The sequence below is a fragment of the Carassius carassius genome, chromosome 49, assembly GCF_963082965.1.
Source record: "Carassius carassius chromosome 49, fCarCar2.1, whole genome shotgun sequence".
Taxonomy (NCBI): domain Eukaryota; kingdom Metazoa; phylum Chordata; class Actinopteri; order Cypriniformes; family Cyprinidae; genus Carassius; species Carassius carassius.
The window spans coordinates 17132388-17150914 of NC_081803.1; the positions used below are offsets into that span (position 1 = coordinate 17132388).

General features: G+C 40.3%; 1 protein-coding gene across 1 annotated transcript in view; it reads left to right on the forward strand.

The window, feature by feature from the left end:
- Positions 1-14461: 14461 nt before the first annotated feature.
- Positions 14462-18527, forward strand: part of LOC132132602 (kin of IRRE-like protein 3) — a 137080-nt gene continuing 133014 nt past the window's right edge. Inside the window, exon 1 of the mRNA XM_059545041.1 lies at positions 14462-15043. Within this exon, the coding sequence (XP_059401024.1) occupies positions 14998-15043 (46 nt within the window). The 5' untranslated portion in view covers positions 14462-14997. The remainder of the gene's footprint in view (positions 15044-18527) is intronic.

Genomic DNA, 18527 nt, shown 5'->3' on the forward strand with positions numbered 1-18527 from the left:
GGCTTAATAACAGCCAGTTTGAAGGTTTTGGGGACATATCCTAATGACAATGAGGAATTAATAATAGTCAGAAGAGGATCTATGACTTCGGAAAGAACCTCTTTTAGGAGCTTAGATGGTATAGGGTCTAACATACATGTTGTTTGTTTAGATGATTTAACAAGTTTATACAATTCTTCCTCTCCTATAGTAGAGAATGAGTGGATCTGTTCCTCAGGGGATCTATAGTTCACTGTCTGATGTGATACTGTAGCTGACGGCTGAATGGTTGCAATTTTATCTCTAATAGTATCGATTTTAGAAGTAAAGTAGTTCATAAAGTCATTACTGCTGTGATGTTGGGAAATGTCAACACTTGTTGAGGCTTTTTTTTTCGCTAATTTAGTCACTGTATTGAATAAATACCTGGGGTTATGTTTGTTTTCTTCTAAAAGAGAAGAAAAGTAATCGGATCTAGCAGTTTTTAATGCTTTTCTGTAGGATAGGTTACTTTCCCGCCAAGCAATACGAAATACCTCTAGTTTTGTTTTCCTCCAGCTGCGCTCCATTTTTCGGGCTGCTCTCTTTAGGGTGCGAGTATGCTCATTATACCATGATGTCATACTGGTTTCCTTAACCTTCCTTTAGCGTAAAGGAGCAACTGTATTTAAAATGCTAGAAAAGAGAGAGTCCATAGTTTCTGTTACATCATCAAGTTGTTCTGAGGTTTTGGATATGCTAAGGAATTTGGATACATCAGAAAGATAACTTAAAAAGCAGTCTTTTGTGGTAGAAGTGATGGTTCTTCCATACTTGTAACAAGAAGTAGAATTTACAATTTTGGCTATATGAAGTTTGCACAAAACTAAATAATGATCTGAGATATCATCACTTGGCTGCATAATTTCAACACTATCAACATCAATTCCATGTGACAGTATTAAATCTAGAGTATGATTTCGACAATGAGTTGGTCCTAAAACGTGTTGTCTAACCCCAATAGAGTTCAGAATGTCTATAAATGCTGATCCCAATGCATCTTTTTCATTATCAACATGGATATTAAAATCATCAACTATTAAAACTTTATCTGCAGCCAGAACTAACTCGGATGTAAAATCACCAAACTCTTTAATAAAGTCTGTATGGTGCCCTGGTGGCCTGTATACAGTACAAACATAACAGGGGATTTATCATTAACATTTGTTTCTCTGGATAATGTTATATAAAGCACCATTACTTCAAATGAGTTATACTTGAAGCCTGCCCTCTGAAAAATCCTGAAAACGTTGTTATAAATTGAAGCAACACCTCCCCCTTTGCCTTTTAGACGCGGCTCATGTTTATAACAGTAATCTTGGTGGGTGGACTCATTTAAAATAATGTAATCATCAGGTTTTAGCCAAGTTTCTGTCAAACAGAGCACATCTAGATTATGATCAGTGATCATATAGTTATAGTCTTTGTTTAGCGTTTTACTTCTTGCCATTGTGTCTAGGCATCAAAATTTACAGTTCATATGTTTATTTGTGAAGATTATCTTGATGAACAAAATGTGTCAGAATATATATTCAGTATATTTGAATGACCCTATAAGTTCCCATGCTTTTTATTTCATTAAAGTGCAAGGGCTTATGGGTATTCCCCCAAGCTACAATGCTCAGTATCACAGACAATATTATGAAGTTCATCGCTAAGCCTTAGCTTAATTAAAGATTTATCAGTCTGTATAATTAGCTGCAGTGAAAACATATGGATTCAGTCAGATCAAAGAGACAGTGTGGTATTTCGTAATTGATCACTTAGAGATATTAACCTTAAATTTGTGAATTTTTTGGTCCAGAGGTTCAAGGAAATGTGACATTTCAAGTGACGTTTAATTAGGACAACTTGCTGCTTTTTTGATTAACTATGACATTAGGGTTTACCGCGTGTCATTTAGCCCGGAGGGTCTGTTAGATTGTTTTTTGGAGAGTTCAGAGTGATGATAGATGCTCGTGTGCATGCTCTGAGGCAGTTTGTTTCATTACTGAATATCATCTCACCTGCACAATGGGGAATTTTACCCTCCTGGTCTGCATTGTCAAGCTCTGACAGACCCCCTGTGGATTTGAAAAGAGAGACGTTAGAACATCAAACACTGAGTTGAGCTCTCAGAGATCCACTGTAATGCAGTGACTTCTTCAAATACGCTATGGAGGTCTTTTAAAGACTACATAAAAGAGTTGAGGGGAAAAAAATGAGGGAAGTTGATATTTGATGCTGCCAAGAAATGAAAAACAAGAGAGTGATCCAAGTTTGAACTTCTAATCCATTTATAAGTTGCAAGCAGCACGAGGGCAGTGGACTTTAGCTCCTCTGCATGGTTCCTGATGGTTGTTTTGCAATTAGACTTCATTTTCCTTACTCTTTTAGTTCCTGGAAGTGTTGATTGCACCCCGGTCTACCTGTCAGGGCCGAGACACTTGATCACAGGCCTTTAGTAAACTTCACACATTTTAAAGATGTTTTAACGACCTGCATTGTACCTATGGCACTCACAATTGAACTATTAAGTGTCACTCTGCACTGAATCCACTTGAACATTAAGTCTTTGTGCTTCCTTCTGCATGCTTGGTGGATACTGCATGGGGTTCGTATGCACGACAAATGTGCTGGAGTCTGAATGAGAATATCCTACAAAGTCGCATGAAAATGAATAATAGATATATTCAAATTAAGGCAGCACTGGTTCTTTCTGTGAGGATATGAATGGGATGAGAAGACTGTGAGTGACATTGAAAGAGCTTTGTGAAAAATAAGATCAGGGCTAAATGGCTTTTAAATGGTAAAGAAAAAAAACAAAAACCACCAACAAAAAAAAAAAAAAAAAAGCTCAAATGATTATATTTGAATGTTTGAAGGTATCTAAACATGATGAATGATTACAAATGAATATTTTTGTAATAATTCAAATGTGTCTTTTAAATTTTATTTTTTATTATTATTTATTTTTTATCTTAGTGGTTAACTCATATTTATGTTCAAGAGATCATGAAATGCAGTTTCTGATTTTCATATTATGTTTCTCGAGGTTATTTTATAAAGTTTGCAAAGTTTATTGCACCTAAAAGGTTCAATACTTTCCCATTTTCACTCTCCGTGAAACTCACTGCCTCTTGCAGACATGCTGTGACTGGCTAACTTTATCGCACAATATCTGCACTCTCCTTCACATCTTGTTGTGTGTTTTGATACTCAAGACAGTAAGTCACAGGAAACTGAAACAATGCAACCACAATGATTGAAACATTGTAATTGCTTTTGCTTACTGAATTTTCGGTATAATGTTTTAAAAGTAATGTTATTACTTGCCGTATTACAAAAGCTGCTGCGTGTATGTATTGATTATCAACATTCAAACAGTAAACACACTTTGTATCTTAATTCTGTTGAATGCTGGTTTGATGTCTACTACAAACCCAAAAAGCACTTACCTGCATTGCCTCCAAGCACAAAATGCAAGGTGCTGCTGTATCTTAAAAAATAAAAATAAATAAAAAATAGTTTATTATTATTTTTTTTAATGGCAGCAAGTTTAGAATACTTCACAAAAGAGTCCGGTGTTAAATGTGAAGGCAAAGTTGATTAAAGGAGTTGTATTCCACATCTTTATCCAGCAGCAATAATCTTGTGATTGATGGACAGATGTATGTTGTTAAGAATGTTACCTCATTGATTTATAACAAAGATGATCTTAATGGCTTGTTGAAGAATTGTCCAATTTTGCAGGCCAATTTCAGCAGGGTAGTTTTAAGTTTTATTTTGAAACTTGCAGTATACTCCAATATATTCTGATATGTGTACATAACAATAATATTATGATTCTCCATTTCCTGACCCCTTGAAGGTCCACTCATCAGTTTGTTAATGTAATGCATAATGGCATAGTTAAAATGAAAATTAAACGGTTGCCACTGTAAAAAATGCAGTATTCATAGTCAGTCATGAATAATCTATTCCACAATCTAAAGTGACCTATTGTTAAAGGTGACTGAGACGAAGATTTAACAGGCCATGTGACCCCATTAGGTGACCCAGTCTGTGGAAAATAAAAGTTTTTATTTGGCTACTGAGATGACTATAGATATATTTTTCAAAATAATTTTTAATTTCTTATTGTATAAAACTGTTTTTTTTTTACTTTTGTTTTGTTTGTTTGTTCACATTTCCAAATGTAAAATTTAGGATTTTTTTTATATTAAGTGAAGATTTATTTAAGATCAATAAATGCTATAGAATTGTTCATTGTTTATGTTTGCTAATGCAGTTAAATTATACTTTTTAACAAGGAATAATGATTTTTTTTTTTTTTTTAGCTCTGGCAAATAGATTTTAGTGAAGACAATTTATTTGATCCCAGAGGAAATTTCTTAGAAGTGTTGATGGATATTTTTCATTATGTTTGCATGACTTCAGTTGTAATCAGGACTTCGGGTTGCTATGGCTTAATAAAACAATTCTATCTTTAACTTAAAGGGTGTAGAGTCTGATAATTATATTTTTCATGATTGCATGTGAATACCTACTGCAAAAACGGATCTACTGATCTTAAGGTAAACACTGGCAGTAGTGATTTCAGTATATTTTCATGTGCATTTAATGTGTCATTTCTTGCATATTGGTCTTGCAGCTTTATTACTTATCAAATTATTTCTCCAGGTTGATGTGTCAGGGTATAACGTGAATAGACAGTTTGTACAAGGTGCCACAATCTATTCGTTCGACATAATTAAATTAGCTGTCACAAGATGAGGTGACTCACGGCTTCATCATTGGATCTCAATTTAAGGCGACTGGTCAAAAATAGTCCACATGATTAGCTGTGAACAGAGAAACATAATTTCCTGTAGGATCTTCTTTGCTGCATATGTGAGCATACCACCTAGTCCAGAGCTTCTTTCGCCCACTGAGACATACAAAATGTCACGTTGAAAAAAGCAACAGAATGACAAGTTTTTTTTGTTTTTAAAGACGGCAACCCACTGCCGTCATGCCACCACAGTTCCCATGGACCTGTCAGCACCCTCACTTTTCTGTGAACGCAGCACCAATCATCTGTTTTGACTCTGCCAATGAAATATTACTGCTGGCTTACCAACGCTTTAAACATCCGCTGATGTTTTATTTATCTCTAGCAGACAGGATCCAAATGGCGAGAGATTTGCCCATCCTGAGAGATATACTGAGGAAGACACCTGTCAACAGCCTCATCTCTCAGAATAAAATATTTCACTAAAATTTTGATCATAACCCTTTAAAACCACTCTTTCAAATCAGATCTGAATTTGGCAGGTGTTTTATATGCAGTACAGCTGGTTCTCCAGAGGCGATTTAAGCCATAACCATGGGCACAAAAACATGCATGAAAAAGATGAGGGGAAAACAGGACAGAAAGTTTCTTTATATCAGATTTATATAAGACACAGATACAAACACATTTTTAAGATGCTGTGTCAAAATGAAAATGGTAATTTGTCTTTGAAGTGGTGACTTTTCTCATAATTGTGACTTTTTAATTGTCATCTTGCAACGTGATTTTATATATATATATTTTTTTATCAAGGCTTTAATTCTTGTAATCGCATTCAGATTTTTTTCATAAATACAGAAAATTATCAGATTTATTATTATTATTATTTTTTTTTGTGAAGAATTTTTATCCTGTGTGACCAAGGTCAGTAAGTTTTAGTCAAATGCGATGACAATAAAAGAAAATCCTAGGTCAAAATGTCTGGAATGAAACATGAGGTTTAAAGCACACTTCAGAATTGATGTTTGAAGTACTGGTCATTATTCAAGAATAAATGTGTAAGGTTTTAAGTGCATTATTCATGTTTTATTAACATGTTCAGTAGAAATATTCTATGCTAAATAAATATCATACGAAAGGACGTTCTTCATGTGGATTATAGAGATGTGATTCACTGTGTGGTGGTTCTGGCCACGCATATTCCACTGGGATCTAAATGAACCATAAAACCAGCTGATTATCATTCACGAGCACTTGGCATTGCAACCTCCCAAAACATCGGCTTACATAAATTATTCCTTCGTTGTTTTATAAAGGTAAGCCTACGAGCTGTTTACATTATTGAATTTGTATGCAAACACAACTAACAGGAAAATATGAACTTCTTTGGCATTTTAAGCACTTTGACCTGAAAATATCAACTTATTTTCTGTGGTTCCTCTCTTCGTATAATCTTCCTAAAAGACCCAACTGAGACCTAAGTAAGTTATTCATCGATTTCAAGGTTTTCAGGACCCATAAGAAACGACTGTGGAGATTAAAATTTCTCTGACTGATGAGCATTTGTTTGATATTGTTCCATGCGTACACTGTGGTAATTCAAATACATATTTATGAATATCGAACTGAAGATAAATAAATGAGACACAGAAAATGAGACGAGTGAAGTACACAAACCATTGGAGAATAAAACCAAATTCATAATCTGTTAAATTATTTAATATAATGTTAGACCACATAATTTTAAAATGGAGTTATAAACACTATCTGTCACCCTCTGTGGAAAGGTCTATTTTCTGGAGGAATAAGGCAGGTTTAGATGCTAATTCAGACCAGTTTTTGGCTACAGTAACTAACAGTAAAGCTATGAATAACTTTTCTTGAAAAACAGTTTATTGTAGCTTTTATCAATGCTTTTTATGTTTTATGCATATTTTTTTAGGCAGCTGTTCCATGTCACGTCCAAGTGATGCATTTCCAATGTCAGATGGCACAGTAGAACATTTATATCTTCTGCCAAGTGACCAAAACATGAGTCAAAGGTGTTTAATGGTTTTTAGAAACACTTGCTGAAGCCTCATATTTCACATTTGCTATCTTGTTTCTTTTATGATATGATGGATATACAAAAGCCTGGTTTGCCTGACTGTGATAAAACATTTCCTTCTGCATATTTGAAACATTTTCACTTTACACAGAAGGCTTTGCTAATTCAAAATAAGTTAAAAAGAAATTCTGCGACTGAAATGAGCATGTCTGATTAGTTTCTATTCATGGAGTCACTTGGTAATTGAAACTAATAGTGACTGATGTCTAAAAATACGAATGATAAAGCTGAGGTTGAAGTTCAGGCATTCGGAGGTCTTCTGTTGTGATGCTGGAAGGATGTCAAGTTAAATCATAAAACTGAGTGTGATTTTAAAACTGAGTTTCTACAGATTTTACGAAGGTAAATGTAAGACCAATTAAATAAAATTTAAGGAATATATTAAAGTGAACATAATTTGTCAATGATTTACTTTCTAAATGTAAATGTCCAAGCCTAATGATTTTTATTAGCAACACCTTAAAGTTTGAAATACAGCTTTCTACAGATTTAACTTATACTGTATCTTCTAATAGTAATATTCTGATAGATGTACAGTATTTAAACATTTCATGCCTAACTATAGATTGAAGACTTTCGACTCTGATTTAAGAACTTTTTAAGTCCTTAATTAGGTTTAATTAAGACTTTTTAAGACCTGAAGAAACTCAGAAAAATAAATGATTAAAGACAACATTGAATAGAAACGGACCCTATTTAATTTCTTAATACACATTCCTGGTCTTATTAAACAACTCATTACACATTTTAGCTAAAGGCAAAGTTTGTTTCTCTTCCTAATCTTTAGTAAAAATGTAATGTCTAATTAAATAAAATTTCCCTTTTAGGTTGACGTCACCAATTTTTTTTTACCAATAATTTTAAACGTCACTAACATTATATCTTACCCTACAGTTTTTCTCATCTTGTCTTGTTTCACTTGGAAATATGTCAGATTACGAAAGTAAAACTGTGACATCATTTCCTGTGGTCTTTTACTGAAAATTGGAGACGCATTTTAAGTAAATACTGTTGATGATAAAAAGCAAAAATCTGTGAATACATTTACATTTAGTCATTTATCAGATGCTTTTATCAATCAATACATTTAGGTGTCACAAATATTGGATGCATGCATTTTTTGGAACAGTACTAAATATGACTACAGTACTAAATATGATTAGACTATGAATAAGGAAGCTTATGATTGTCTAGCTTACTCGCTATTTTGTGAAAATGTGATTTTCAGAAATTCATTAGCCTGTACATTATGTTGCAAAAATGATGACATATTCACTAAGGATAAGCCATAACAAACGTAGTATGTCATGATGACATGGTTATTAAACTGAGATTTAGACACAGTCAGAGGTGAACACGTAGTCACATACAGTCTGTCACAACAGACGTCCAATGCACCACAGTTTCTACAGAATGACAGCAAGTAAATGAAGCATGAAAAGAGATGAGTTTGTGTTTGATGGGAACTCATTATTCAAAGTAAAGTCAGATCGATGGGACCTTTGGCACGAATAGTGTCTGGTGCATGAGTTTGGTTTTGGTGCATGTAAGTGAGACCATATATGTAAAATATACCTGACCAAATTGTTATTGCTTTGAAATGATTTCAGTGTAATGTAGCTTTTATAGGTGCAAAAAATACAGTTTAGGGTAATGTAAGCATTAGGGAAGGACCAGCCTATATATTAAGCTATTTAAGTTGTGCCTTGACTCAAATGCAGCATATTCAAGAAAACCGCTAAAGAAAAGCAAATAGCTTAATCTAGGCTTTTAATTGAGCTTCAGATGACCAACGGGTTGGGTTTAAGTTCATGATAAGACTGACAAGTGAAAGCATTGCTTCTATCATCAATCGTCATCTGAGTTTTGGAAACCGAAAGTTTAAGAAAAACCCACAAAAAGACCTACTGATGTACAAAATGAACCAGGAAGATATGTACAAAGAATAGCACAACTTTAATGGGTAGATGGTAGAACAGTGTTATGTGAGTTTTTAGCGTTGGTTTCTGCTAGTTTTACTGATAAGTGCTGACAGGAGGTAGCTAGCACAACCTACATTCTGTCAGTCAGCTGCTTTGATTTTAAAAAGGAAAGATGAATTGAGAATGTTTGTGGGTGATACAAAATGCCTCTGGGCAATGTATTCTATTTGTATACAATTGATAGCCAACACATGTTCTGCCATATTGTTCAGTAAGAGTATTTGCAGCTGTTGTCATAATACCTGAAATAAGAAGAAGAAGAAGAAAAAAAAAAAACACTCTTGACTGGGATTTATTGAAATCTGACAGCAATTTAATTTGTCAAGACGTATATAGAAGGTCTTTAGTTTGTCTAAAGAGCTTCTGTACTAGTCTTGACAATTTCAATTTTTGGCAAACAGTTTGCAAGCTGCTATAGACGGTTTCAACGGCAACAACATAAACAAACGTTGCTGCGCATGTGCGCTTTTGTGTCCCTAACTTCCGGTAGACTTCCGAATCAATAACAACAGCCAAGCCCCTCTAGAGTATATATTTTTGATAACAAACAAAATATGTTTGCTGCATAAATCAGGCGGACTTAATGAAAATGCAAATGAATTCTTTGCCAGCAGGAAGAGAAGGAGATGCTTTAAAGCGCGAGAAATAGAGGTTTCCCCAGTAACAGCTGTAAACAAAGCAGCGCTGAGCTCACAAACGCTGCTTTATCAGGCATATAACATGCAAGTCTTCCTTCAGAAATACAGTGATATAAAAACAACCGTGCCTCGTTTTGATATTTAAACATATAAAGGTAAGGAATTATTATTATTATTAAATGTGCAGTACGTGCTCATGTTTATTCAACGAAACCTTTTGGAAAATTGATCAGTTTTAAGATCGTGGCAAGTTTCCACAAATAAATAAATGTATGGGAAACACATCCCACAGCACAACCACCTGAGCCCAACTTCAGTCTACTCATCACCTTAACTTTAACAGCGTTTGTAGATGGCACCGCTAGCCAGACAGATATACAGAACACAGACTGGAAGTTAACTTAGTGTTACGATTGGCGACCCAGTGAAACGCAGGAGACGAGAGATCCAAACGCAGTGTGGGTTTATTTGGGTAATCCAACTCAGAATCCAACATGCAGGGGTCAAAACCAAAAATCCATCCAAACAAACAAATTAACAGAAAAAGTAATAGGAACAGGAACGGGAACAGGAATGGAAACAGGAACGGGAACAGGCATAGAACCTAGAAACTTGGAATGCGAGGAAACTGGGTGATGGAAGGAAAGGACTCCATGCAGACAAACAGAAAAGGACTGGTTAATATAGGAAGGATAATGACTAACAAGTGAAGACACCTGAGTGCAACTAACAGGAGTGCAATTACTGTGATGAAGGGACAAGGCTTTGTGGGAATTGTAGTGCCTACAGTGAGGTGCCTATGGGGAAGTGAGACCACTAGTGGAGACTCAGGGAAACAGAGACCAGACAGCGTGACATTACCCCCTCCTCCACGGAGCAGCTTCCAGATGCTCTACCCGAACCCAAGAAGAGACCAAGGAACACAGAGACCAGGAGGGAGGTGGAGCGGCGGAGGACCAGGGGGAGGGACGGAGGGCCAGGTAAAATGGGGAAACAGAGACAAGAAGTGCAGAAAACAAAAACAAGGAGCCCAGGAGGGAGGTGGACCGGCGGAGGATCAGGGGAAGGGACGGAGGGCCAGGTCCGAATAGACAGGGAATAAAACCGGAGAGGAGCAAGGTGGAATTGGAGCCCTGCGGTCGAGACAGAAGCCCACGAGGGCGGCGCAGCAGACCACCGCATCCGTGCGGTCAAGACAGAGGCCCACCAGGGCGGCGCAGTAGACCACCACATCTGTGCGGTCGAGACAGAAGCCCACCCGGGTGGCGCAGAAAACCACCACATCCATGTGGTCGAGACAGAAGCCCACCAGGGCGGCACAGAAGACCACCACATACGTGCGGTCGAGACAGAAGCCCACCCTGGCGGCGCAGAAGATCACCACATCAGTGCGGTCGAGACAGAAGCCCACCAGGGCGGCGCATAAGACCACCACATCCGTGCGGTCGAGACAGAAGCCCACCCAGGCGGCGCAGAAGACCACCAAATCCGTGCAGTCGAGACAGAAGCCCACCAGGGCGGCGCAGAAGACCACCACTTCCGTGCGGTCAGGTCAGAAGCCCACCAGGGCGGCGCAGAAGACCACCACATCCATGCGGTCGAGGCAGAGGGCCACCCGGGCGGTGCAGAAGACCACCACAGTAGGATCGATGACACAGGAGAGCAAGTCTGGTTAGGCAAATCTGAAACAGAGAACATGAGCAAGTTAAGGGTGGCCTCCATGACCACGACAGGATCAGTCGAGCGCTCAGAGAGTTCGTCTGAGACGTGACGAGACCCTAGAAGTTCCGCAGAGACGAGGAGAGGCTCCGGTAATTCAGCCGAGACGAGGAGAGACTCTGGTAGTTCAGCAGAGGCGTGGAGAGGCTCTGGTAGTTCCGCAGAGGCGTGGAGAGGCTCTGGTAGTTCCGCAGAGGCATGGAGAGGCTCTGGTAGTTCCGCAGAGACGTGGAGAGGCTCTAGTAGTTCCGCAGAGACGTGGAGAGACTCTGGTAGTTCCGCAGAGACGTGGACATGGCTCTGCAGAGTTTAGACTGGATTCAGGAAGATCAATGATGACTTGACTCTGCTCATGAAGATCATTGGTGACTTGACTCAGCTCATGAAGATAATTGGTGACCTGCCTTTGTCCATGAATATCAATGGTGACCTGCCTTTGTCCATGAATATCATTGGTGACCTGACTCTGCTCATTAAGATCATTGGTGACTTGGATTTGTTCATGAAGATCAATGGTGACTTGACCTTGCCCATGAAGATCACCGGTGACTTGACCTTGCCCATGAAGATCACCTGTGACTTGACTTGACTCTGGAAGGTCAACGGTGACTGGCCCTGACTCTGGAAGGTCAACGGTGACTAGCCCTGACTCTGGAAGGTCAACGGGAACCTGACTCGACTCTGGAGGGTCAACGGGAACCTGGCTCGACTCCGGAGGGTCAACGGGAACCTGACTCGACTCCGGAGGGTCAACGGGAACCTGACTCGACTCCGGAGGGTCAACGGGAACCTACCTCGACTCCGGAGGGTCAACGGGAACCTGACTCGACTCCGGAGGGTCAACGGGAACCTGACTCGACTCTGGAGGGTCAACTGTGGCTGTCACCCTGTGCAGAGACTCTGGACCGGCAGCAATCTTGGGCAGTGGCGCTGGGCCGGCGGCGATCTTGGGCAGTGGCGCTGGGCTTGCGGCCATCTTGGGCAGTGGTGCTGGGCTCGCGGCCATCTTGGGCAGTGGTGCTGGGCTGGCGGCCATCTTGTGCTGTGGCGCTGGGCTGGCGGTCATCTTGCGTCGTGACGCTGGACTGGGGACCACCTTGTGCTGTGGCGCTGGGCTGGCAGCTAACTTGCATCGTGGCGCTGGGCTGGCGACCACCTTGTGCTGTGGCGCTGGGCTGGCGGCCATCTTGTGCAGTGGCGCTGGGCTGGCGGTCCTCCTGTCTGTAGACCCCGGTCTAGAATCGGCCATCCCGCCGGGAGAGACAGGTGTGGCTGGGGTATTCCACGGAGACCGATGTTGTAAATAAAATACAAACTCCCAGAAATTATAGGCGTCCAACTGCTCTATTTCCATTCGAGGAACCGGGTCATCCAGCCCGGTGTTGAAAGTGTCCTTTAGGGCCGCATCATTATATCCCATCCCCTCAGCTAGAGACCAGAACATTTGTGCCATGGCACCCACCTCATTGCCCTCTTGGCGGAGGGTGGTTAATTTTAAATATTTCTCCCTCCGCTCCACCATACTGGCTGGGGAACGGGAATGAAGTCCCACACCTTTGGGTCTCGACATTGATGGAGTCCTTCTGTTACGATCGGTGACCCAGTGAAACGCAGGAGACGAGAGATCCAATCGCAGTATGGGTTTATTTGGGTAATCCAACTCAGACTCCAACATGCAGGGGTCAAAACCAAAAATCCATCCAAACAAACAAACAAATAAACAGAAAAAGGAATAGGAACAGGAACAGGAACAGGCATAGAACCTAGAAACTCGGAATGCGAGGAAACTGGGTGACGGAAAGAAAGGACTCCATGCAGACAAACAGAAAAGGACTGGTTAATATAGGGAGGATAATGACTAACAAGTGAAGACACTTGAGTCCAATTAACAGAAGTGCAATTACTGTGATGAAGAGACAAGGCTTTGTGGGAATTGTAGTGCCTACGGTGAGGTGCCTATGGGGAAGTGAGACCACTAGTGGAGACTCAGGGAAACAGAGACCAGACAGCGTGACACTTAGGGCCAGGCACGTGCGCCCGATGAAACCGTCTATATTGCTCTTTTGTTGTTTTTGATTGCTTCCATTGTCCTCATTTGTAATTCGCTTTGGATAAAAGTGTCTGCTAAATGACTAAATGTAATGGCGCTTTTCCACTACACTACGAGCTCGCCTCAGTTCGCCTCGGCTCTGTTTGGTTTTCCACTGTGTAAAAGTTGTACCTGTACCGGCTTCCAGGTACTTTTTTTCGTACCACCTCCGGCGAGGTTCCAAGCGAGCTGAGGCGATACTATAATGTGACGTGAAAACACAGCAGACTGCTGATTGGTCAGAGAGAATCGTCACTATTCACTGCATCATCATTACACGCGCCAGCAATAGTATCCAGATAGTTTTTTCAGCAGTGTTTCGTTTTGCTGCCCTCAGCCTCTCCTGAAACAACGTTTGTCTTCTTGCTGTGAGAAACAGCCACATCCCGAGGATCAAAAACAACACTCGATTTCCTCCATTGTCCTGTGTGTGTGGGTAGCGGGTGTGTGTAGCGTAGAAGATTATGTCACGGCAGTTTCCTGCAGCGTCGCTATGACAACCAGGTACTATTGTGGAGGTACTATCTGCAATGGACAACGGAGCGAAAAGCGAGCCGAGCCGAGTCGAGCTGGTACTGGTAATGGAAAAGCGCCATAATATCCACAGTTAGGTTACTTTTAACTCAGCTAGTTTTTATTCAGTGAGGGGTTTCTTTCTTTCTTTTTCTTTTAACAAACCATCAACTTTACAAAGTACAGTGGGACAGATTGGTGCTTTATCTACCGATATGCTTATTAGCTTATTTTTAGCCCAACTTTTTCAGTTTAGCAGCTTTTCATCTTCATTGGAACTGAGTGAACATGACCTACTTGGGAATGTGTTTTATTATCTGTCTATTTGGGGTAGCTACTAGTGATGTTATTTTAACCCAACTACCTCTGCAGTTTTTCCTTCTATTTACAACTTAGCAAGTTTGAACGCGAGCGTCTGAGAGGACAATTTTAAATAGCAACGTTTGTAATGGTCAGAGGCTGCAGAGGAATATGTAGCCTATGTTTGGGTTACTAGTTAGCCTGTTCTTAACCCAATTATTATTATTATTATTGTTATTATTATTATTATCGCAGATAATATGATTTAACATCCCATCCCTCAGCATTTAATCGCAATAGTAAGACACTGAATCCCCCAAAACAAAAATATCTACCTCAGAACATGGTTCAGTTTGGCACGGCGTTTTGACGACGCTGTTCACAAACCATCCAGCTCGCTTTCCTAATCTGAAAATTTTAATAATTTAATTCGTTAATTCTTGCTGTGTGCTGTGTTGCTTGTGTCAGATACACTTTGTGAGGAGCTGGGAGGAGGATACGGGGGAAGGAGGAGCGAAGCCGTTCAGCGATCTCCTCTACTCGGCTGCCTCATCCTCCGCTGAGTGAAGGAGATAGTGAGAGAGTATGGAGCTGTGAGTGAGGCGGACACTGATGCGCTCTGAGCAGCAGAGTGAGAGAACGCACACCGGGTTCGAGACACTGCGCACGAAAACAGCGCCTATAGGCTGCATTTAAGCACTAATATCAGTACAAGCAAGAAGGAAGAGTGTAGAAAAGGAGCAGGACAGAACCTCCAGAAAGAGTATATCGACCGTTTGGAAGAAATCAGCGCTACTAACTTTAAAGGAACGCAGTGAGCGCGCATCATTGCTTCGGTAACCGTCACATTACTGAAGAGATCCTCACCGAGTCCAGCGATGCGCTCCGGGGTGCTGCTGCTGATCTCCGGGCTGCTCGGGTTCGGTATGTGAATGGAGTTTTTATAAATACTCTACGCATCATATTCACCTGTCAGTTACTTTAAGATGTAGGGAAAGTGCGCTGAGTGCCTGCCCACATGAAATCCGATTGACGTAAAATATATTAAAGAGTTGTAGTGATGTCTGTATTGTGTATTTTGCATGATATGCTATTTGTTTGCGGTGGTTCACCGTTCCCGGAGCTTGTTTTATGTCTGTGCTGTACGGGTTCGCGCGCATCCGTTGTGTTACGGACTTGGCAACCATATGATAATTGTTCTAGTCAGTGTACTCATCAGCACTTTGCAACTTTTCTTTCTGTTTCATGAGTAGTGATCATTATAAATCGTTTTAGAAATGTATATTTAATAAGTCACAAATTAGCAGTGTGTGAATTAGTGAGGTTTGGGAGCTCTGACCTCCCTAATTAAGACTGGCACTCTTCTAAAAGAAGTCAGAACAAAAGGGCAGTGTCTTTAAAGAACGTACGTTTCTTCATTAGGCCTAAATATGTGAGCTTTCAGGTGATTTTAGTTTTCATGTTAACGAAATAAGTTAATATTTATTTAAAAAAAAAACATTGGATCATTTGCATACTGTACATTATTATTGTTGTTATTTTTTACAAATATTTTCTATCTAAAAATCTAAAAGAAATTGAGATGCATGAGTGGTTTTGTTGACATTCTTAACCATTTACATCTTCCTTGCTGATTTAAGCTTTGGGGTAGATATAAAGGCAGACATTCCGAAATTTGTTTTCATTTGAAGTGCCGTGACTTCTGCTCCCTTCAGGCCTCATTTGAGATTCTGTGTTGTTTGATTGTGCGAGTTTGAAATAACCCTATGATGAACCCCTGAACACTCACATTTAAGGTCCAGCACGGGCCAAACTCCTCATTTGAATCTTGAAGCGGCAATAAAGCCTCCGGTATGACTCCCGCATGCACACTTGAGAGAATGAACATCAAATCTCAAGAGGCTTTCTGGTTTATTACTGCTTTTTATGAGTCTGTGTGCCAAGATGTGAAGCCTCGAAGGGCTGTTTCTTTTCTTTTCTTTTTTTTTGTACCTCCTTGAGAGTCTTGAGAGGGAGTGCTTTGCCACAACTCTGAAAATCATTTTTTATGACCTGAGAGGAAACACTGACAGGATTTTTGCTGCAGAGTTGTGTTTACGCCATATGCACACGGTGATGCACTTCACCGGCTCAGAACTTCGAGTTTACACACTGATGATATACTGCAGCCCCCCTCCTGCTCCCATCCGTGCTCCAAGTTTGTGCTACCTTACAGCATCTCAGCAAACCAAGAAATGTTTCATGTACAGCTTATGAAACTATACATAAAATTAACAATCACATTCTTCCAACCATCTATGCGAGAGATTGATCAGAGTTACTGTTATTTATACTCACCGTCAGAGAAACTGTTCCTCTGGTGAGCCGAGATGCTATCAGGTGAGACCTTTATTTGTATCATTCCCTGGGGAAGCTCTGTTAACCATAGCCAGTTCTTGTGTTACAAATGAACACTGGGTTTACTTAGCATCTCTTGACAGTTGATTTACAGTGCTGTGGCCAGGGAAACAGAAGGAAAAGTTGATGTGAACTGACACCCTTCATCTGATCCCTTTATCTGCGCCGCGGCTCCGATGCCTCCCCAGCAGTGAGGGGGAGCGGCAGATCTTTCCCCTGGAGCGACCAGGACAATCTCATTCACGCTTGGCCCGGACTCCACTTATAGCTCTCGCCGAACAAGTAGCAGCCAAGGACCCTGTGAAATGGACCCTCAGGCAGACCAGCTCAAAGAGCTGGTCTGCGTCTCAAGCGGTTGCCAAAATAAGTTCAACTCTTAAAAAAATGTTTTAGTTTTAGCTTTGTCACAGATAGTCGCAGCATGTTGAACTAAGCAAATATTGAATTTCCCAGATCCTGGCCACCGCACTCCACAACTTCCTGATTGCTGCAGAAGGCATAATGTTTCCTCTTTAAGTGTCATAAACACCATCAGCATTGTCAGCAGTGGCTTGCAGCCATGGGGGCAGTGTAGCACTGCTTGGTTTTGTGCAGCCCACACGCTGTCATACAAGATGCTGTCAAAGCTTGCTAACAATTATATTGTAATCAGAGCTTGTCTTTCATAAAACATGGACTGTGGGGGCATCTCTGCTGTTGTTTGACAAGCCACCTTGGCCTTTTGTCTGTAAGCGGCTTGGGTTGTATAATGTAGGCTACATTTTAACAGCTGTGGCGCTCTGATAATGCTGGAAACTGAGCGCCTTTATGTATAGTTGATGCTTTTTGGTTCTGTTTGGGCCAATGGTTAATATTTTTTTACTTGCCCTGCAAAATATTTCACTGGAGAAAAATAGACCTTTTCTCACCCCGGAGCCATGGGACACAGTTTTTATTAAGGATAGGCACTTTTTATTTAACTTCTTTTGAACTGAAGCTTTGCAACACCTGCTGAGTGGCATTAAACAGCTTGAATGATTAATTTTTTTTATTTTTTATTATAACTCCGACTGGATTCATCTGAAAGAATAAAGTCATATACACCTAAGATGCCTTCAGGGTAAGTTATTTATGGCCTAATTTTCATTTTTGGGTGTACTAACCCTATTAAACCATGTGTAATTTGTCAACTCTCTTGAAGATCTCTCACACTTACACCAAGTCATCGGGCAGTCCTAATTAAGCCCTGAACGTAGAAGCAACAATAAGATCATCTCTAAAAGACTTATTTATTCTTATATAAATAAGATGTATTTATTCTTCTCATATTGAAGATCCTGTAAGCCTCCATTGATGTTCATAAAGCGGTATCATGGTGTGCAATTGTGCTTTCAAGGACAGCGTGTCCAGGCATTACAGATGCAAGGCTGTATATCTCTTTCTGTTGGTAGAAGCTTAAATTTTCTGCCAACTCTTTCTTTTTTCACAGATCTGTGAACTCTCCACTGCCTCAAAACCACATTTAAGCTTTAGCCTGCATTGTGGTATTTAAGTGTAATCTTAAATACCCAGGTAAACACCAATTTCCTCCCAGCTGGTCTCATCCTTCTTGCTGTCCGGTTGAGCGTGATGGCTGGACTGGGGCCGGGTCAGCCCAGGAATGAGGCAGAGTGCCTTCCCAACTTCTGCTTGGCCCATGCAGATGGGGGTCATCTCTCCCCTCTATTTGTTTTTTATATAATTTGATTTGAGGCAGACAGAGATGGATTAGCTCATAAACAAGTGAAGAGAAAATCACAACTCAGAGAGACGGCAGAGATAGAAAGAGTTCTGTGTTATTTTCGCTGGCTTGCCATCATTCTGAGAGCATTTCCACAGAGGCCGCCTGAGATGCATGGACAACAGTCGTTAAACAATAGAAAAAGGAAAGGCCATTTTTAACTGAGACTTTTACATTTTATCAGTGTTTCTGGCTGCCATACATCTTGCAAACTGACAGTTCGGAGTGCAGATGTGCTACTCTACTTGTATC